This window comes from Panthera onca, chromosome A3 (assembly GCF_046562875.1).
Source record: "Panthera onca isolate mPanOnc1 chromosome A3, mPanOnc1 haplotype 2, whole genome shotgun sequence".
Lineage (NCBI taxonomy): Eukaryota > Metazoa > Chordata > Mammalia > Carnivora > Felidae > Panthera > Panthera onca.
The window spans coordinates 95,845,600-95,868,811 of NC_138341.1; the positions used below are offsets into that span (position 1 = coordinate 95,845,600).

Genomic DNA, 23,212 nt, shown 5'->3' on the forward strand with positions numbered 1-23,212 from the left:
CCAGGTCTGAAACTCTTTCTTTGTTATGTGATCACAGCTTCAACAACAACCCAGCCCTGTTCTCCCAAGAAAATTGCCTCTCCAAAGACCCCAGACATTTGGAAACCTTCATTTCTCATGCTCATTTCTCCTTGGCTTAAGATTCATGGGAGCTGACCTTGTGAATAGCTTTGAACAACAGAATGTGGCTGAGGTGACGCTGTGCCAGTGGTGAGCCTAGTGCAGCTTATGATGGCTCTCTTGGAACCCTGTCCAGCTGCCATGTAAATAAACCCAGGGTAGCCTGATAGAGGTTGAAATGCCATGTGGCCCAATTGCTTTCACAGTGCCAGCTGACAGCCCGTCAATTGCCCAGGGCCAAGCTCTCTGGCTGCTGAGAGCTGATTACACACACACGCATGTGCATGTGCATACACCCACCCCCCCCACCAACACACACGAGGAAGGCCTGTCAAGCTCAAAAGAACCACCCAGCTGAGCTCAGCCGAAATTTCTGACTAACAGAACCATGAGCTGAATAAACAGCTGTTGGTTTAAGCTACTAAAATGTGGAGTCATTTGTTATACAGTAAAAGCTGATACAACTCCATTCCTTTGAAAGCTGAGCTGAGATCAATTAATGAGCCCTGAGAGCAGTTAGTCAAAGTAGGATGCTCTGCAAACTCCTATAAAATACTTTGTGAAAAGGAGAGTTCTTTGGTCCATTTTGAAATCCCTGCTACTATACTTCCCATATGGAGAGTCGTGACCCAAATCGGCATACCTAGAGCTTGTGAGAAACCCTGTCTTTAGAAATTAAACAGACAATAACTTAGCATTTCTTAAACACTCAATTAAAGAATCCTTATTTTCCACATAATACCTATGATGACCTTCCCTTCAGTAGTGTCCTAAGAAAACCGTGTGGGAGACACTGCTCTAGATCAGTAAATGAGCCTTGGTTTCCAGTCTGTAGACCACAGGCCCCCTGAGATGCCTGACTTATTGGAAGGGTGGGCGGGCGTCCGGGCATGGAAGGTTTGAGGAATGCTCCAATGCACTTGCTGGCTGTCAAAAAGGAGTCTCCATACTCCAAAATAGATTGGGGATCACTGGTTTCAGACCGCCTGGTTGCTTCATGGGCTTGTGCCTGTTGACGCCACGAGACTAGCCACAGAGATGACGTGAAGTGTCCCCTGGAAAGAGCTGAAACAAGACATGTGCTGGCTCCAGAAGGTGGATGAGCTGCTTGGCAGTAATTGCCAAAATTCTATATTTACAGAAAACTGGCACTTCGTAAATACCAAGCTGTGCTATTTATGTAGCTGTTTCTCATCAATATATGTGGGAATTCTGTAATTATCATGCGTGCTATTCAAAGGCTTCCGGAATCTCAGACAAATGAGGGTAAAAGATAGAGCCGGCTGAGCCCAGCAAACACCATCGGCCCTGAGCTCCCACTCTCTCACAGAGCCTAGCTGCTCAGATGAGAGCAAAGGGACAGGACAGGGCTCAGGCCTGAGCTGTGACCAGAATCTCACCCAGTGGCCCCTCTCCTTGGGGTGTGGATGAGGGAGTAGTGAAGACAGACCCTAGTTACCAGGGGTCTGGACATGGAGGGGTGTGAGGCCTGTCCAAGGATCCTAGCCCACTTGGTGCTGGTCTTGAGGCTGGCTACATTACCCTGAGAGTGTGGCCACAGGCCCTACGTCCACTCTCCAGGAACCCTGGCTTCTCTGGCAGCTTATAGGAATCAGGAGGTTGTTTCTGAGGCCACATCTAGAATACAGACTGAAAACCCTGATCAGACAATGTGTCCACTAATCAAGCCTGGGGTCCCTTCCAAACTCATCATTCAAGTCACTGTCATGGGAAGAGGGCTCCCTCTACACAGTAGCCCCCGCTCTGGAGCCTTATGGCCTGGGATCAGACTCCAGCTCTCCTACTCCTGAGCTATGTGCCCTGGGCAAGTTGCTTAATTTCTTTGTGCCTTAGTTTCCTCACCTGTGAAATGGAAGAAGTCGTATCTACATCATAGGGAGAAAGTCATCTGACCTCTCAGAGCCTTAACCTTCCATCAGCAAGATGGGAATAACAGCCAGGTGATAAGACAAACCAATGCACATGCCGCTTGCACCATTCATTGCTGTGTACTGCTTCCCAGTTCATGTCTTACAAGATGTCAGACTCTTAGGAGGTGAGGACTGTGCTTACCTATCCCTCCCTGTCTCTGTTCTGCACTGCTCATTTACAGAGCTCTCAGTAAATATTTCTTCATTTGATTGAGCCCGAGTTATCTATGCATGCATTGGTCTAAACATGACATAAGCAATTTGTTCCCCTGGACTAGTAACTTCTCCAGGCCTTGCTTTCCTCGGTTATAAAATGGAGAGGTGACGGACACCTAGAGAGATCAGAGGAGAGGGTGTGAGAAGACCCCAGCACACCTCTCCCCACGCAGTAGACCCCAGCCAGTGCTGTGCCCCTCCTCTTTCTCTTCTTGGCTTGGGAGCAAAATGACTGGATGGCTATAGGTGTATATTATGTATTCACACGTTACATTTCTCTTTCTCCCACTTTCCCTTGGGGGCATCTTAGTAGGAGATAAGAAATTCCAAATGACTTGGTTGATTTTTTTTTTAACTTTGGGGAAACTGGTACACCAGGACAATGCTGGGCCTAGGACAATGCAGCTGAAAAATGAAATGGGGGCACCAATGGCCCGTAAACCTGGTGGCCAGCACACAGCAGAGGAGCAAAAAACATCAGTGACCTTTCCACTCAGGTCTCATCCTGGTGCCTGCAGCCTGGCACAGAAGTGATGTGCGTGCAGTGCAGGGAGGAGCCGGGCCACTGGCAAACCAAGTCTGGCATCATCTGGCATCATCTGGCATCTTGCCTTTTGTCATTAATATTATTTGGGGGACAGTGGCTATGTTTCTCTACAGGGGTTCTATTCCTTATATAGAGCAGCGGTGGGCCTCTGTTCTGCTCATGCTGGTCACGTGGCTTGATGATCTAACCCCAGAGCCATGAAGATGCACCTGTTCACTCATGACAAGAAGGCATAGAGCCTCTGAGAGTGTGTAGTTATACCCCAGTGCTGAAACTCCCAATGACTACCTGGCGACTGTTAGCTGGGCAATATCAAGATTCCTGTACGTTTCCAGAAACTCCAGCCTTCTCAGAAGGGGGCTATATCTTGGGGGAAGTCACTCGGGAGCTTTACAGATCTCAGAGTCTTTTGGGGGTAAAGGGTGGATCTTGGACCTTGAGAACGTTTTTCTCATTTAAAGTTGAAGAAGCCAAGATCCCAAACGGCAAGTGACTTACTCAAGGTCCCAGAGCTGGTTATTGGTGGCTCTGGACAGAAGCCCTCCCCACCCTTGAGCCATCATGGAAATAGACAAGCTTAAGATATTGACATCCCCACCTGGCCACACCATCTCTCCTTTGGTGAACAGGTCTAGTGTCATCACCCAATTACTCAAAAAATAAACAGAGAGAGCCCCTCAGCACTCAATTGATTTAAAGACACTCACCGTAGCATGGCTATCCTGTTGATGCCCAGTGAGTATGATTTCTTTGCATTTTTTTATTAGAAATATCACAACCAAAGTCCTTCTATATCCTACAGTGCAGTATACCCACTTCCCTTCCCTCTTCATGCCCCAACTCCATGCCAACACCATCACTAAATCAAGTTATGTTAATACACTCACAGAAGAGCTTTACCCTTCCTTTCCAACAGTTTTTTTTTTTTTAATTTTAATGAGGGCCAGCTAATTTGATAAGGGATGACAAGGTAAATTATCTCTTCGGTCATGCTGAGCTCTTTCTAGTTTGAACAGATTCCTCTCTGAGCTGACTTGTCTATTTACTATAAGAAGGGAGACAAGATGATCTGCTTTTTGCCATTTTTGGTATAGAAAATCGGGTTCCTTTGCCAGCAGAGCAAAAATTGGAGCAGAAGTTTTAGACAGCAGGTTGTTAGTGAGTATTCACAGGCGAGCAAGGATTGAGATGTGGGTGAAAACCTGCACGAGACAGCAGTACAGAGGGTCTGAGCGCAATCAGAGGAAGGGGATATACCCAGTTACCTAAGGGGGGATGAGCTTGAAACATTTGAAGAATGGGGTGCAGGTCTGTGGGGTTGAAGTGTGGCATGCACGGCAGGTGAGGTGAGTTTGGAGAGGTCAGAAGGGCTAGAATGCACACTCCTTATCCTCACATATGTTTTAAAGGACACCTGGACCACTATATGGAATGTGCACCTGAAGGGGAGATCCTGGTCCAGATAAGGGATGATGGTAGCCTAGATGATAACCATGCCAGCAGAGGTGGAGATGGGATGGGATGGAGACATAAGTGGAATGGTCAGGACTTGCTGATGAGTGGGGTGCAAGGGGAGGAGTCAATGCTGATTCCAGTGCCCAGCCTCAGCAACTCAATGGATGGTGGTGACAACTGCTGAGGTGGCCAAACTAAGGGATAAATAAGTTATAAAGGAGAATAAAGGTCGCTGTCTTTTAAAAACTCATAGCTCTGTTTCAAACTATATTCTGACTCCGTGTCAACCCATGCTGAATTGCCAAGGCAAACATTACAAACACACACACACACACACACACACACACACACACACACACACCTTTATTTCTCCAGAATCCCACTTTAAGTAGCTGTGTCTAATATGTTAAAAATTATTTCCCATTGTCTTTCTAAAATGGGTAATTGTATCCATAGATGTACACAGATGTATGTGGAATGTGTCTATTCTGATGTGTTATGTGCATAGGAGCCTGGGGATAAAATTACCCTCCAGGCCCTGCCCTTTTCAGAGGAGAGTAATGGGTCTTGCCTCAAGCAACTCTGTAAAACCAGAAATAGTGATACAGTCAAATGAACTTGGGCCTGTGTCCAGGAGAGGATGAGAGGGCCCAGCAAATGCCAAAACTGCTGGTCCCGTCACAGCTCCAGATGCTGAAAAGCATTACGCTAACTGCCAAAAATACATGTCTGCCTTAATCCCTGTAGTACACAGCACAAAGGAAAAGACAGTTCTCACAAGTTCAGGAAGGGAAAAAATAGATCCTCAGGCCTCTCCCTCTGCACATAAGATGAGAACAGTCAGAGTGCCAATGAAGTAGCCTACAAGACAGATTCCATGATCACCTTTGGAATCTACTCACGGGCAAGGAGCTGAGGATACGTCAGGAGAATCAATGAAAAGCATCCCAACCAAAGGATCAAGAATGAGGGCCATATTTGCATACTTGCTTTGAGATTTATAGAGGAAAAAGCATGTCACCAGGAATGTATTTGCAAACAGCTTTAGAATTGATGGGAGAAAGGTGAAGAGAACCTCAGGAAATAAAACTCTTGAAGAGAGTGCCATAGGTTGTCAAAGACACACATCTTTTCATGGCTAAAGAGTTGAATACGTGTATGCCATCTTGGGCCCAGAGGGGAGAGTTGATGGTTGACAGTTTATTCCAAATGTCCTCTGAATCAGCTCCTTGGGAACTGGCTCCAAATTCCCCAACGAAACAGCTGGTAAACACTGAAAGGGCAAGTTATCTTTGGGGATCCTTGAGGTTCCTAAAAGTATAAGAACAAGAGAACAACAGTTCTGGAAAATCTTCAGGGGCCTTTGAAGAGAGCAAGAAATTCCCCAGGATCTTAGGGAAAGGGAGGATCCCAGGAGAACCCTGGTATCTGGGACAAATAGGTATTTACCACTGGGTCCCCCAGGCTGAATGGGGTTTAGGAAACTGAAGCTGTGTTCCCAAAGCCCCACTTTTGCTCATCCTTAACTGAACACATTTGAGTGCCTTTCACATGTGGGCACTACTTTTGGTTGTGGAAAAAATACCTTAGTAGGTCGAGGCCAACCTTCCAGGGAAAGAATTTAGCTTAATGGAGTTAGAGAACATTGTGATTATCATTAATGATGTTGTTTGTTTAGCTGCTATGTCTTTGTACAAATATTCAGAAAGAATTTTGAGTAACTGTGAAATTGTGCAACACACACATCTCTGCAAGGGATGGTCTCCCCTGCCACTGGATCTTTGTAATGCGCATGCTACCTGGGCAGCACTGACATCATGGAGAGAAAGGCAGGTCACTGAAGTAGGAGGCCTCTGGGTTTTTGCCTTAACTCACTCATTCTTGCCTCAGATGCTGGGATATCCTGAGCATTTAACTCAGTACACTTCTCTCAGTGAAGGTCTATCTCCAAAAGACCATCTCATTATACTCAGGATTGACGAACCCCCAGAACCTTATGAAAAGATCATATTATTTTTAGTGAACAGACCCTATACTCAACAGCCAAGATACTAAGCTCATTTCATTCATTCATTTACTTACATACTACACCTTTAGCAAGCAATTCCTGCTGGCAAGCTGCCATGCTGGGTGTTATGGGAACATGAAGATGACTAAAGCATGGTCCCAACTCGGGAAGAGGGGGAGAGGTAAGACACAGGTTATAACACAGGGCAGCTTGCATGGAGTTCCTTGGAAGATGATCAAAGTGGTAATTTAGAATATGAGACAGATTTGAGCCAATGTAAAGTCCCACTTCTCCTTATGGGGAGTAAGAGAAAGCTTCAAGGAGGATATACCATCCAGCTGAAGCTTGCAGGAGAATTGCAAGGAGACTAAAAATAATGGGAAGCTGGTCAGGAAGCAGAAGCAGGAAGGCACCTGGGATTTCTTGGCAAGTGGTGAAGAATCCATTTTTGCTAGACTATGATATACAAGTATATAGAAGAAAAGAAGAAAGACTGGAAAACTGGTTGACATATGGATGGTGGGGACACTCTGAAATAACAATAAGGACAATGACTAACAATTACGAGCCCTTCCAAAGTGCCAGGCTGTGCTCTAAGCACTAAGACAGCATCTCCAAAGCAGATACTACCAATATTCTCAAGCTACAGGAAAACTAAGGCACAGAGAATTAAGTTAACTTGCCCAATGCTATTAATGTACCTAAAGAGCAGTGAGGCTGGCATTTGAACCCACGTGGTCTGATTCTGACATCCACTGCCCCCCCCCCCCTCACTTCCAAGCCATGTCAGCCCTGCTAGTAAGGGACATGAGCAGGGGAGAGTTCTGAGCGAAGCATGACCAGGACATGTGCCTCAAGACTGGTATGATATGGTTGATCTTGTATGAGTGGTGCTGAATTTTGATTGAAAGAGAACAGACTGAAGCTAGGAAGACAAGTTTGATGGCCATTATCCAGACAAGAGGCGACCAGAGACTGATCCAGGGTAGAACAATGAAAGTAATATAATAGCTAACCTCTTCTTGTTCCTGTGATGTCTGAGGCACATTACCAAGCATGCTACCCACTTTCTCTTACCTGGCAACAAAACTCCTATGAAGCAGGTGCTAGCCTCGTTCTCATATACAGATGAGGAAACTGAGGTCCTGAGTAGTAAAGGTCATGGGGGCAGTCTGTGGCAGAGTCAGGGCTTACACTCTTTACCTTCACATGAATGCTGAGAAACAGTAGAACTAACAGAACTTGTCAAGTTCAAAGTTGGAGGCAGTGCTGGAGGGAAGACTGGGAAGGGAAAAAATGCTCGGGGCCAAGAAAAGATCCTTGTGGGGAAGGAGGGAAGACACTGCACACCCCTGAGGGAGCAGTGATAGGTCTTCTTTGTGGAGGTATCAGAACTGGGTAGCTGTGCACCTCACACAGTTCCCTCAGTGAAAGGGTTAACAGCTTTTTCCGCCGCCCCCAACCCAAGCAGGTTCCGACAGACTGTGGAAAGCTACAGGACAGTCTGCCAAACAACCAGCCTCAGGAGTCCCCAGCCGGGTAAACTCACACAGAGGACACTTGCTGGATTTGGACTCTGAGGGTGAAGCTGGGAGAAGAGGCAGAGAAAAGTCACTGGCTAGCATCTTCAGGGCGAGCTCAAGGGATGGGCACTGGTGCAAGTCTGTTCCTATATGGGGCGGCTTGGCGGGTCCATCTCATGGCAGACACCGTCAATGCCCATCCTCATCCTTGGCACTCGTTCCTGGCACAACTTTCATCTATTGACCAGGGCTTCGGAGTGGCTCAGCTCCCATGGTAGTGCAGCCCTCAGCCAGTGACTGAGAGGAGGCTGTGGTTCCCTCGCACCTCAGTTAGGGTAATCAGGGGGGCGTGTACTCCACTGTCTGCTGTTCCTTGTTTAGTGAAGCTCCAGCCACCCTGCCCACAGTGGGTAACTGGCCTCACCACACAGCCCTTATTGTCTGACTCCCTCCTCTGCCTCCCTCTTCAGGGTGCTTCCCGGCATCATCCCCCAAAGGGAGCATCGGCCCTGAACTCCTTGTCTCAGGGTCACCTTCTGGGGGAGCCCTGTCTGAGACACGCATCTTGGCCACAGGAGCTCCTCTGGTACAGATCCAAGAAGGAAACTGGCTCCTCAAACTGTGGAACAGGCTGCAGATCTGGGCCCCTGGATGCAGAAGCTTCTGGGCTTTAAGGTCAGGTTTTTTGTTAAACTTGAAACTCCTATCTGGAGTCTCTGTATTACACCAGAGGCAGGGTTAGGGTGGGGGGAATGATAGATAGAGGGAATATAAAAAACTTCCCTCTGGAGAGCACTTATTCTGATGTCTTGAGGCATGATAAACAGCAGGTCTTATATGGAGGTTCTCCAGGGAACAGAATTGCCAGGAAACTACTGACAAAGATCCAAACCACTGGGCATCAACACTTAAAATACATGGGGTATTTTGTGATAAATTAGAGTACTTAATTGACTGTTTTATCCGGATTGATTCATTGAATACGTGGTAAAGACTAGTTCTTTAAGCTAGGGCATGTGATAAATCCAAATAGCAGTACCTCATGGCTTACTACGTTTTTGAACTTCTACTTTTCACAGAAAAAAAAAAAAACTACTACAAAATTTCAAATAGTGAACACATAAGTACTGCATAAAAATTGTGCCACTGGAAAAATCATCTCAGAGGAACACATAAGTAAAATTTATTTTCCATCTAACAAAATAAGTTAAAAAACATAGACAGTGGATGGAGTGAACCAAGTAATAGATAAGTAAGACAAAGAGGAGCATACAGCAGGCTACAGGTGTCTGGCCTCCATGGGTTAATGTTAGGAATGTAAGTCATGTGCATGCTCTCTGCCATCACTGTTTGGGGCTCTTCATAAGGCCAAATTTCCTACTGTTTGCTCCAAAGTTCATTCCCCAAGCTCCTTCCGTATTGCACTGGGTTCAGGATATGAGCCACAGAGACGGGAGATCAATGCATGTCACCTCTTGCTCTGTGGATGTCTATGAGGGACTGGAGTCTCTGAATTCTGCATCTTGAATTTTAGAAAGGGACCTAACTTGCATCATAATAATGGTAGGTTATATCTATTCAATCTGTGCCTCAGAAGCAGAACTGGATACCAGGATTCCAGTGTAAGCCCTTCAGCTGGAAGAGGAGGGGGACAGGTCCCAAAAAGCACCAACAGACAAGCAGAAAAATGAGCTGGGGAAGAGGGGAAGCTGATCAAGGTGTCATCAAGCAGGGTCCTGGATAGGCACCTAGAACTTATTCCTGCTCCGGCCAAGTCTTGGGAGAGGGTGGAACCTGTGCTTCACATAGCCCAACTGGGGCGTGAGGGAGCGGAGCTATTTACCAATCAACCCCACTCCATCTGAGGGCTACTTCTGGGCTGTCCTGCATTCTGGTAGAATGGGCTCAGAGTTGCGGGGACTGGGAGTTGGGAGGTGGGCAGGCACACAAGTTGCAAGTGTAAGGGGGTAGAGGTAGGGTATCATCTATGCAGTGCCAGACACTCTGCCAAGAGCTTGGCACGCCTGCCTTCATGTATTCCTCAGAGCAAGCTGATGAGGCAGGCAGGTGCTGAATCTATCTCCAGGGACAGAGGAGGAAACTGAGGCAAGGCAAGGCAAAGCAACTTGCCTGTGGCTATGCAGCTAATCAGTACAAGAGCCAGGACAGGAACTCATTTGGATTTCATTCCCAGAGCGTGCTCTAACCCATGTTCATGCTATGTATCCAGCTCAGGGGTCCTGGGGAATCAATCTCCCAGCAAGGACCTAATGGTTAAACCTGGGCCTTCTGAAGGGAGTCCCAGGAGCAAGGAGGAGAGGGAATAACTTAAGATCTATTGAAACATAATAATTTACTCTCTTTGTGCTAATCCTCTCTGGACGCCAGTTTTAGCTCTGTGTTGACACTGACAAATTAAGGACATGCTCAGCACTTTTCCAAGAGTAAACAGCAAATTCCACAAGCTCTTCTAATCATTCTCCTCTTGCAGGGTGAAATCCCTTAACTAAACACGTCTGCCCAGCGAATGAACCGCTGCTGGGACCTTGCTGATCAGATCATGCAGGTTCCTTTAAATTTCAACCCCCCTCCCTCACAGTAGCCTGTCTCCCAGCGCCCTGGGCCTGGCCAAATGCCAGCTACACAGAGGCCTCCCTTATGTCCCGTCTGGCTGCTCACAGGGACGGCGCTGTCTCTGAATGGATCTGGCTCTGGTCCCATGACAGGTGTTTGTAACAGGTTAATCACAGGTGAGCTGCCCTTGGAGGGCTGTAGGATGGGGAGAAGGTGAAGATTAAAACCCTACCATTTACTGAGCACCTACTGTGCACTTCCACTGGACAGATATGGAAAGTGAGGCCAGACGTTCTGTGACTTGGTCCAAAGCAAAGCCTGTGGGTGACATACCAGTGTTCTCACTCCTAATCTCGGTGTCCTTCCTCCTCAGCAAACATCCCGTTCTCCCCTGGCAATGTCTTCCCTGCATCCTGTTTGAACTGCTAAATCCAGGCTAGCCCTGAAGAGGACAGAGTAAGGGAACATCACCCCTTTGCAGGTGACCTTTTTTCCTGACCATCTCTGCTTCTTGATTTCAAGCTGACAACATGGAAAAAAAAAAAAAAAGGAAGAAAAGGTGCTGAATCAGAACCCATCTGAAGGCCTTCTAGGGCAGTCCCTTGCCACAAGTGGCTATTTAAATATATGTTCATTAACATGAAATAAAACAAAGAATAAGTCCCTCAGTCATGCTAACCACACTTCGAGTGCTCAACAACCACACATGGGCCAGCAGCTGCCCCTACTGGACCGCATAGACAGAGAACATTTCCACCAGCATGGAAAGTTCTATTAGATAGGGCGGGTCTGTAAAAGCTGACTTGAATTTCAGAGCCATAAAAGCAAGGAGACAGACTTGGAGAGACAAAAGTCACCCCCGGGGTGGAGGTAGACCGTGAGCTTTGACACACAAAGCCGCCTCTTCAGGGGCTGGCGTGATGTGTGGGTAGTGGAAAGGGCCTTCTCCACCTCCCGCTGGTACCCTGGTCCTTCTTCCCCCAAATAACTGGCCATTGCATCAAATGATTTATTCTCTGGCTCTTAACGAAAGAAGTCTGGGCCCCGGGGAGAGGAGCACATCAGAGAAACTACTCCAGATATTAAAATTAAATGGCAGAGAGAACTAGAAGCTCAAGCCACAAGGAAATGACATCCTTTGGAAAGGCTCCTTCCAGATGGCTTCCTCCTCCAAGACTGACAGGGGACCCAAAGGCTGAGAGGAGTAAGGGAGCCCTTCCCACCCGGGATGTGGGCTCTCCCCAGAAAGGACCCCCACCGAGCCTTTCCAAGAACATATCCCAATTAGCCTTTGCTTACACTCTGGGTGGAGGGGGTTTGTTGGGGGTTAGGGTCGGAGAGCCCAGACTCCTCCTTTGGGAGCTGCCCCACCCTCTGTACCTCCAGAAGCCTGGTGTTTTAATCATGCTGACTGGTTAGGACCTGACCCAGGAGAGGTCAACCCATAAGCCTGCTGGTAACCCATGGTCAGGCAGGAAAAAAATGAGGGACAAAGAGGCCAGTATGGGAACAGAGATGGTGTGGCAAGGGAGGGTGGGATGGAGATTATCTAGTCATCCTGACACTCAAGTTGGCTGGGAGCACTGGGAATACAGCAACATCAAGGCAATATGGAACAGACCTAGAAAAACCACAATTCCAGAGGGAGGCTGGTATTTGAATAGTCCCCCCTTCCTCACATCCCATCACTTTTCAACACCTCTATCCCCAGGGCCTTGACCAATGCCAACTGGTTTCCTCTGCCACTTTGTGGAGAGCAATGATGTCTTAATAGAACCATGAGACAAAAATGAGCAAACTCTTGAGTTTAAAAAGCAGATTGATCTGGGAATAAGAATTTGGAGGCAGGCTCACAGAGCAGGTTCCCCTAAATTCCCAGACCAGATTTAAAAGTCTCTGGGCTACATGAGGAGGAAAGAAATATAATCAGGAGCTGGGGACTTGGAAGACCCCCACATTCAGGATCCAGCCCCAGACACCATCATACAAGGATGCCACAGGGATTGACATTAATGGTCCTCACTGCCAGTCCTGGAGAACCTCCACATTGTGGAAGCCCCGGCTTGATGACCGAGCACAAAAATACTGCCTGTACTTTTGAAATATCGCATCCTGTGTACAGCCCACCTCTTCGGAATACACATGAGCCCCTAAAATAGGCACTGGATATTGGGGAGCAGTAAAGATGGAGATGTAGATGAGGGAGTCCCCACCACTGGACAAAGTGGGCATCAGGCAAATGGCCAGGGGACCTCCCAGTGACCAATGCATTGGGTTTGCTGCCTTGGAAAGCTTCCTGTAGCCCAGATGGTGGTTGCCCGAACATTCCACAGAGAATGAAGTCCCTTCTGCGTGCACAGAGTTGACGCCCAAGTTTCCTGTGGGGCTTCTCCAAGCATATCCATGTTTTAGCATATGAAGATGGACATCAGAAACATTCTCACTGCTCTTTCTTTCCTGGGGTGGTCCATGAATGGGTCTGAGTTGCTGGACCAGTTAAAGAGCCCAACTGCCTGCTGGACTCACTTAGCAGGAATTTGCCTTCATAAGGGCTATTCCTTCATTTCCAGGAGTGCTATACTTTATACTACCTCACACACACGCATATAGAAATACCTGTCTGCCAGAAGAGAGAAATTACATTAAAAATGTGAAAAGAAGGCTTGAACTTAGGAAGACTACTTTTGAAAGCTGACAAGTTACACGGAGGGTATTTATTTCTGCAATGGAAGTTAACTTACTAAGGACAGATTTGTTTCGAGAAAGAATTTCAAATATTGATTATTTAAAGCTTCTTTTACTAGACGAGAAAATGTATACCTTGGCTTACAATCTCCAAGATTCAACTACCTACCAACAGGAGAATTAGCAAATTTTACAAGATATTTATAAATCACAATTTGTTTGTGATCCCTAGGATCCCATGATCCTAGAAAATTATTCACTAGTTTCTCTATTTAGGGCAGGCTCCATGAGTTTATAGGGTGCAACTTTCCTCACTGACAGAGAATCTTGCTTTTAGTGTCTCAATACTAGAACAGATTGGCTACAAAAGCAGGTCCTAAGACAAGTGTATTTTCTTGGGGATATTCACTGTTGACAAAGTTATTACACCAATAATGAATTTCCACACTGGTAAGGAACCCATACATGAAGAACAGTCAGAAGGAATAGAAATATTTCTTGTAGGGCAATCCCAGGATTTAGCGTTTTTGAAATCCACAAAACCAGAAAGATCCAAGGAAAAATTGAAGCTAAAGCATTTGGAAAATTTAAGCAGAAATGGCTATCTGGGGGCACCTGGGTGGCTTAATTGGTTGAGCGTCCAACTCTTGATTTTGGCTCAGGTCATGGCCTCACAGTTGTGAGATGAAGCCCCGCATCGGGCTCTGAACTGGCTATGGAGCCTGCTTAAGATTCTCTCTCTCCCTCTCCCTCTACCCCTCTGCTCCCTTCTGTCTCTCTCTCAAAAAAAAAAAAAAAAAAAAAAAAAAAAGGAAAACGGCTGTTTGATTTCCATGAAGCTCACACAAAAGAGGAAATTATCTGCGTGAAAGAAAAGAAAAAGAGAAGCACGTTGTGATAGCTAAGATTCAAAAGATTGTTTTGGGGTGTCCTCAGAACCATCCATTTCCACAGACCAGGAACCAACTGTGGCTGAAGGCTATGGGCTTTATGGGGCCCCACACGTAAAGCAAACCCATGGGGCCCAAGTGGAATGGGGAAGTTTGAGTTTGAGCACAAATGCAAAGTTCAGTCAGGTTTCAGATTAAGATCTGAAAGGACTGGGTTCCCTGGTCTAAACCCAAAATGACAGTCAGTGAATCCCAATGAAAGGACAGGCCCATGGCCCTCAACCTGAGGTAGGCTGAAGTGACAGGGCACACCTCTGGGACCCTCACCTCACTGGATGGGCAGACATTGCTCTTCAGGTGCTTACAGGCATCTGAGTGATGTTCAGTCCCCTACACCCCTTCTCGACCTTCCTCCCCAGGCCTTCAGTATTCTCAGGATACCTGGGACTCTGGGACCCCTGTCCAAATGGCCCTGAGCCTTTCTCTCTGGCCTGCCGGGGTCTTTGTCACCTGACTAGAGTGCAGACCACACAGGGTCTTCTCTGGCCGTGCCTAACCCTACTCTCTAGGCAAGGAGGGATGACGAGATCAGCAATCTGCTTCCCCCCACTTCCAACTCTGCAGTGGAGTCACCTCGTGGCGCCTCCAGGTGCTGCTCCCCCCACAACCTTCCCTGTCCTTCATTTCTGTTCACTCCAGACCCCCTGTACTCTTGAGTCTCTACAGCTTTGATCACGGATTTCCCTTTCCTGCCTAGAGTCCCTTTTCTCCCTTCGTCAGAAAATGCCAACCTACTCCAACTCAACTGCGCCTCCCGACACTGGACGTGGACTTCTCTGTGCTCCTAAAGCACGTGGCACAGAGCATGGGCAGCACTTAGCATGGCAGGGGTTGTCCATAATGGGGTCCCCCCACAAGACAATGGCTCTGTTCAGGGTGAAGCTGTATCTTGGGGTTCTGGAGGGGTCCAGCCCAGCGCTACTGCATACAGGGGCTCAGAAATGCTTTCCAGATGGCTGAGAGCAGGAAATCTACACTCAGCTCCCTGCGGCTTTGACACATGTAATCATCTGGCCACCAAAATACCACAGGTCGGCCCTGGTGGTGTTTCTCTTCATATCCAGTGATATTCATCTAACAATTCCTGAGCATTTTAAGTGTACCAGGTACCATGGTACGTGAAGGGGATAAAAAGAATCTTGCATTCCTGTGCTGAACTGTGCAATTTTGTTGTTCAATGCACCAGACACTGTACAAAAGGCTTCTTCATAAGGTTTACGTCCTTATATTCTTGTGGGTAGGAAAACATAAAATTTGGCCCTTGACCTCAGGGAGGGCACCAGCAGGCCCGCTGTATCATGTGCCTCTGACGCATAGAAGAGGTCTTCCTCATCCAAGCCTGGCTCCACCCCGCATGACATGCATGTGTGTGTGGACACCCCCGGCAGCAAGTTCAAGCTTCTCTACCTGGGTCTCTTCCCTCCAAGCGGCAGATCTGAGGAGGAGGCCCACACAGGCTTCAGCAGCAGGCACAGGCCATTTGAGCAGAGAATTCTGAACATCCATGTGCCTAGAGCAGGGTCATGAAGGGGTGGATGCGGACCTTGGCCCCTGGACTCCTTGCCGCCGTGATTTCTACAATGCAGGGCCCAGGGCAGGAGCTAACTGTAGTATTAGATACCAAGGGTGACAAAGCGCTAACCTGCAGGCCTGTGTCCACTCTTGCAAGGGAGTGTGTAAGGGGGATTTATCTGTTTTTGTCCTGTTTTGTCTTCATGCCCTCCCTGGGAATTGTATGATCATGGAGACAGAGGCCTTATGGGTAACCCCTGGCTCATGAAGAACAATGTAAATGCACTCTGCTCTGCCTTTAGTTGGATTCAGAGGACCTGCGAGGGGAGATGGGGAGAAGGACTCTGCCAGCTGCAGGTGACGACACTGCCCTGGGAGGATGGACACTCGCACTGTTTTGTGCCAAGAGTGGAAATCTCATGCCTCAGACATCGAGGCATCTGGGTGTTAATGGCTACAGGGGAATTCTGCATCGAACTCAGTGACTGGGGATCCTCAGCCTTGAGACAGGGGAGCCTCCTCGGTGCCTAAGGAGGCATCTGGCATCCATTTTAATTGCTCTGTGCATTTGACTCTTCTGAAAGGTAGGGAGGATTGCAAAGAGTCTACTTTCTCTGGTATTTTTAGAGAATGTCTTTGCTAAAAAAAGACTTCTCATTACTTTTCTTCAAGAAAAGGGTTCTGGGTGGAGGGGGGGCAAGTGGGGAAAGACCTGAAGAGTTGATTGCTTTCACCATAAAGGGAGTCAGGCTTAGGACAGCTTCTGGGTCCAGAGAGGCTAAATATCTTGTCATAAGTCACACACAAAGCAAGGACAGCAGATCTGGGCTCCAGTCTGACTCCAGAGTCCAGGGGGTGCCCACTAGCCTTCTCCAGGTGTGGACTGAAAAGTAAGGTCTTTGTTCCCTCCCCTTGAGTCATGGTGGGTTTGTAACTTGCAAGACAGTCTGGTGGAAATGGTGTGTGTGACTTCCAAGGCTAGGGCATTAAAGGCCATGGGGTTTCCTCCTTCTCCAAGCCCTGGGCCACACAGAGCCATGCTGGGGAGGCCACAAAGAGGTGCTGTGGTCAACACCCCAGCTGAGCCAGTCCTTTGGCCACCCCAGCCTGGACACCAGACATGAGAATGGAGAAACCCTCTTGGGAAGGGTCCTCCAGCACCAGGGGCTCTAGCCCCAGCCAGAAGCCTGGCTGCCAGCCATCTGAATTACTCCATCTCAGGCCCAGATCCTGTGGTACGACATTCCCTCCATGCCCTTTCTGAACTACTGACTCACAGAACGCATGAGCAACCAGAACGGTTATTGAGTATGTCACTAAATTTGGAGAATTTGTTTCACAGCAGTAAATAAGCAAAATGGAATCAAGAGCATTCAGGGGGAGAATGCATAGGGACAGGAAAGCACGGTGACATACCTAGTCCAGAATTTGGCCTGTGTCTTTCTGATTCTGGGGCCACTCTTAGATTTTCACACACACAGCCTCCCCAAACTCTCCAGTGGGGACAAGGAAAACCGAAGGCCTTCAATCCACTGGGTCTACTGAGGAAGAATTAGGGCGGTGGTCCATTAAGAACCAGAACACACTTTTATAGATCGCCTACTATACGCCAGATGCTACGCCAGTGCCATTATATTTAATCCATTACCATTAGTTTAACGACTACTTTGTCCCTACCAGGTGCCAGAAACAGATCTGAGAATGAAGCCACGTATAAAACAAAGTTGCAGTTCTCCTGGAGCTTACGTGTGAGTGAGGTTGATGGGCAATAAACAAACAATAAAAACATATTATGTCTGATAGTGATCAGTGGTATGGAGGAAAAAGAAAGCCTGGTAAGAGGAAAGACAATGGCCTTTTAGAGAGGCTGGATAGGAAAGGGTTCCCAAGAGGGTGACATATGAGCAGAGAGAGAAGCAAGGTTAAATTGCAGAGAGCAAGTCTGGTTGCCCTCAGAGCCCATGGTTTGGGCTCTGATATCAAGGAAAGAATACATACAGTGTCTTCCAGCTTCCGAATCTGTGGCCTCCTATAGAGGGCACATTTAGAGCCAGTCCTCCACAGGCCTCAGGGGACGTGCACCATGTATGCAACTTACTGTCCACCCACCACCAGCCAGGCCTCCCCTCTGGACCTCCAGGCAGAGCCCCAAGAGGGGTACTTACGCAGAGCACATGGAGAACCACCGCCCCCTGTCTTCGATCCTCGTTGGTGAAGATGTCATTGGGGAATTCGTGCAGGGCTAAAGAATGGAGAGAGAAAACCAGCTCAGAACAGATGACAATGTTTTTAGTGCTGGAGTTCTGGGATGGCATCACCAGCCCTCGTTTTCATGTGGAATCCATGAACTTGGATGAAAAAAAAAATTACATCTTTATGTTCACACATCTCTTATCTGGAATTGAGTGTTTCCTTCAGATAAGAAGGTAGGCAGCAAACCACAGGAATGTGAGAAGCACCGGGGACTCTGCCCCCAATAGATATTTTCATGATACATTATACTATTATAGTCAAAGGAGCTCTCACTCATCACTTCAACATCTGGGTAGTTTGTAGATGGCCCCTTGTGATTTAGAGGGTTAATGAGGAAATACAGCAGCTACCTTCATGCAAGTTTTATTTCCTAATACTCCAACAATTTCATTTCAGTATGATCAGTTTCCTTCTGTAAGCATATATATTTTATCTCATGCATTGAAAAATGTTTTCCTGAGCAGAGGTCTGTAGGTGTCACTGCATCACCAAGGGGGTCCATGACACATAGAGCATTACAGCCCCTGCTCTAAATTGGTCCTCATTCCCCGCCATGACTGCCTTGGCTTGCCAGGGCCTTGGACCGGTTACAACACTCTCCCTGCTTTCTCATTCCCTTTTCAAACTTGACCCACATTTGCCACTGCTGAACTGAACCATCAAGCACAGAGCGGCTCATGCCCCTCTACCTGCTTCCAAAACTTCCCTGCTAGGAGATAAAAGCCCCAGTCTGTACACTGGCAGTTCCAAGCTGGTCTTGGCTGCTTCCCACGTGAGCTTTCTTCTCTTTTCCCGCCTTCTTACCTTTTGAGTGAATGTACTCATTCACTCAAACAATAACTGTGCAGGTACTGCACGCCAGGCTGTGCACAACAATTCGACAGCCAGCTTTGTCACATGGGCTCTCATACTCCCACCAGACAGGATAGGCTGCTGTTCCTTGAGCACACCTTGCGTTTGCTTTCTTTTTCTACCTTTATCTGCACAGATGATACCATTAACCCGGGCTATCCCCACCCCAACTGCTCATCCTCTCTCCCTCCTCTCATAAAATCCAATCAGCATCATGGCCAGGGCCTTCATAAGCCTCTCCTCTCTGGAGGATGTTATCAGATCAGGCTCCTTGGGAAACTGTGCACACCACACCGCCCTCGGCATCATCTTCAGCAAATGCGGCTGGCTGATGCAAGTGACCTTTCTCTCAGAGCTCCACAACCTGTCAGTCCTTCTCTAGCTCACAGGTAGAGAAATCATCACCAATCGATGGGAAAGATGTACAACGTGACACCTGCTTGCTGCTGGTCTTATTCTGGGTTTCCCAAAAAGTAGACTCTCAGTCAAGGGTTTTGGGGTGCATAGTTTGTTTGGAGGTGACTCCTGTACACGCTGTGAATGAGGAAGGTGATGAGACCAGGGAAGGAGGGGAGCCCAAGATGGTGACATTAATAAGCAAGTGGTGACTGCTCAGGACACCTGGGACCCAGTCCTGCTGTAGACCTGGCTTGTTGAGACTGGCTTGTTGGCCAGGGGTTTTGCCCAAGACACAAGCCTTTAACTATCCCTTGAAAAAGTTCTCTCTGCTTCTAGGGTAGCACTGGATAAGCACATCGTGCAACTCTTGGCCAGTTGTCCAATCCTTCATGTGATGAAATGGGGGAGGCAAGGAAAGACAGGGATGTCATGATCCCCCTAAGTGATTTTCTAAACTAAAGCTGTTCCAAACAGGCTGCACTGAGTCCTCCTGATCAATGAATGGGAAAATGAGAGCAAGCCTGGAGGATTTCACCTTGAAGACCAAATGACACTACAATCTGGAAATTACCATGAGGGAACAAGGGTTCACAGATTAAGCCTGAAGTTCATCCATCTGGCCCTGGGCATTGCAAAGCCTCTAGCCACTCTACTGAGAGGCCTCTGTTCTAGCATCTTCCCTCTACAGGCTTCATGCCCCTGGCTAGCATGCTCTTGTCCAGTGAGCAGAGCTGGAGGAAGTCCTCCAGCCTGATGAGAAATGCCTCTACTTCCTGAAACCTCTCTGCTGGCAACAGTGCCCACACAGGCTGGACCTGGAGAGACCTGACTTTTGCAGCCCCAAGTTTTTTTAATTTTTGTTTATTTATTTTGAGAGAGAGAGGAGAGAGAGAGAGAGAGAGAGAGAGAGAGAGAGAGAGAGAGAGATGGAGAGGAAGGGGCAGAGAGAGAGGGAAAGAGAATTCAAAGCAGGCTCTGCATGGTCAGTGTGGAGCCCACGTGGGGTTTGATACCATGAACCCCGAGACCATGACCTGAGTTGAAATCAAGAGCCGGACACTTAACCAACAGAGTTGTCCAGGCATCCCAGCCCCCAGTCATTTCTTGTCTGTCCTTCCTTCCCCACCCTCTGGCTCTCCCTGTGCACATAGGATGTCTTACACTCTTAAGAGATGCTTTCTAATGCTTTTCTCTTTTGAACTGAACTTTCAATGCAAGTGAATAAATTATAGTCCAGATAACCATCCCAAGGCTTTCACATTTCCGTCCCCTCCCCATGTTGTTCAGTGTGGATTGGAAATCATGAGAAATGACTTTTTCTGTCCACCTCCCAAACCTAGGAAATTGACAACTTCCACAGGCCACCACTGGTGGGTAGGGGCACAAAGTTAAGGAGAAGAAATGCCCTGCAGGGCAGGCCTCTCCCAGACCCCTCTCAGCACCCAGGGCCAGAGACTTTCCAGCACTGACTGATCCCCATGTTTACCTGGACTTGCCCAGACATTGTGTCCCAATCTCTGGTTCTGAAGAAACAACAACTACCTTCGCATCTGATGTTCCTTTGTTTTGTACAGACATTTAAGTGCCCTTGGGAGGTGGGGCTTGGGATGGGCTGGCTGGTGACGGACTGAGATGGGCTGACGAAGGCTCTGGTGGGCAGAGTGGCCATAACAAACCTGGGCAGAATGACACATTCACTGAGCACTTGCTCCTGGCAAGAACTATGCCTTGTACTTTACACCCACTATCCATTTTTGTCCTCCCAGAAAGCTATTATTGCCATTTTATAGACAAGGAACCCAAGGGACAGAGGATTAGATTCCAACTCAAAGACCCACAGCTGGAAAGCTGCAGAGCAGGGCCACCCACACAACAAATGCAGGCCTGGTAACACCCCTCTCTGCTGTTATCCAGCTACTGGCATCTATTTGCAATCTCACTCTGCTAGGTGGCCTCTTCCTTCATGGGACTTCCTCCAAGTAGGGGGTCTGACCAGATCCATATTCTGCCACCACACACCAGAGGGAAAAGCTAGGCTGCTTTTTTTCCTTTACATTTCTCTGTGTAGTTGCAATGGGGCTTTTCCACACTGGCCAGTTCAGGGTTTAAATGTGCCATCCTATTGCCCTTCTGTCCCCAGAGGACGAGAGACAGGACTAGTATGCTAAGTTACTGTATGGATCACAACAGCCATTACCCTCGAGAAACTTTAGCCACCTGTGATGGGTGCCTTGTAAAGCAATCATGCATAGGGACCACTTATCATCAATGAGGAGTAGAGGTGGGTACAGAAGTGGGACTGAGGGATGTTCCATCACTGACATGTTGAAGCCAGCTACTTCTTTACTTCCTGCCCTTCAGGCTTCCTATATGAGGAGTAATGTGGTTTTGAGCAAAAATGGGGCTAAGAGCAGCATGTGAGGGAGTGAAGGTACTGGAGAGTTACCCACCAGTCTGCATCTACAAGGTGTCCACACTTGTGCCGGCTCTGGCCTCCCTGCTTCTCTGCTGCTTTATCCATGAGCTAACCCAGGGCCCACGGTATGACTCGATCAAGGGTACCATGTCAGTAAGTGATAGACTGTGTTTTGAATCCAGGCATTTTCCTTGGCACTCAACAAACAGCAAGTGGATATGTAATGACCATGAATGAATGGACCCACTAGGATTCATGTTTTGGTTGGGGAAGGGTCTTGGCAGAAGTCTAGACGCCCAGTCAACCCTGGGACCTGGCTAGAGCTCTTGGAGAAGACCGCGCTGGACGCTGTGTCCTTGGATAAGGTGACCCACAGAGCCCAGTGCTGGTTCAGGAAGGGCTGAGGCGCTGTCCGAAGTCCTGGCCAAGCAGGCCACTGTCACACTTCCTCATGAATCTGGATGTGGCTGGCTGGTCAGCGGCAGAAACAAGGATGGGTGTGATGAGAGGCAGTGGGAAAGGCAGAAAAGAGTCAATTCAAACAACAAACAACAAACAACAACAAAATTCTTAATTGGTGGTTCACAGCAATGTGGAAAAAATAACCAGGGTAAGTATTCTCCCAGGAAGCTTCTCCTGACATGGATCCCTCTCTGGCTATTTATTCACTATTGTGCATCCATGAAAACATGTACTGGGCTGGTGATGAGATATAATAGTGATTTCAAAGAGCTAGCACACATTTTTTTTTAAGTAGCAGTGATTTCAAAGAGCTAACACACACCCAACACAGCCCAACGTAGGGCTTGAACTCAAAACTGTGAGATCAAGGCCTGAGCTGAGATCAAGAGTCAGATGCTTAACTGACTGAGCCACCTAGGCACCCCAAGCTCGTGCACAATTTGCAAAGAATACATAGATTTTATTTTACGCTTATAGCTGCATTGTCTTTTGACAAAAGACACAAGAAAAGATTTCTTTGAAAATCTGAGCTGGAAGCCCAGGATCTCCTCTTTACCTCCATGCAATGAGCCTTCCTTCATAGTCACATATGCCTATATCTGAGGCTGTCTCAGGAGCCGACCCTGAGACAAAGATCTGAATGCCAGCAGTTTATTTGGGAGGTGATCCCATGATGGGACAGGAGGGAGATAAGTCAGAGAAGGGGCTGATAAAGTAGCCTCAGACTTGCTGGGGCCCCTCTGAGAGATAGTGTAGAATATGCTTCAGCATTGTCCATGGATGGTCATCCATCACTGTTGAAGGCTGTCCTAAACACTTTAGGGCTGAACTTTAACTCTTCTCAGCTCTACACTGGCCAAGTCAGTGTGTTCATGGTACCAGAGAAGGCCCTAGACAGAGTCACATGTGCATCAAGAAACCATCTGCATGTGTGGTGTGGTGATGCCCAGTGTCTGCTCCAGCCTGAACATCCCATCCCTATGATCCTCCAAGCATCTCTTGTGTAGAAACTAGAAAAGAAGAGGGAGTCTGCAAGAGTAGGAGTGAGAGACCATGACTTGCTCGTGCATCACTGGCATCAGCATACAGCAGTGGGGTGTCGGGTGGAGGTAGCAGAAGAGAGGCTCTGTGCATAGGCATAAAGGCCCAGATAGACTATTCTGGGACTTGCATTCTGAATCCAGCATGGTAAGGCCCAAACGTTAAGATTTCAACTATAGTTACCTGCATTGTAACATGTTCTTGTATTAAGCATTGATTCCACCATGTTAGAGGCTTCTTTGTTTCATTGGCAAAGGACATTACCAGA

At 47.8% G+C, this 23,212-nt stretch overlaps 1 protein-coding gene across 1 annotated transcript in view; it reads right to left on the reverse strand.

Moving 5' to 3' along the window:
- Positions 1-23,212, reverse strand: part of SLC24A3 (solute carrier family 24 member 3) — a 480,571-nt gene that overhangs the window by 180,464 nt on the left and 276,895 nt on the right. The window contains exon 3 of the mRNA XM_060611249.3: positions 17,687-17,763. Within this exon, the coding sequence (XP_060467232.1) occupies positions 17,687-17,763 (77 nt within the window). The remainder of the gene's footprint in view (positions 1-17,686; positions 17,764-23,212) is intronic.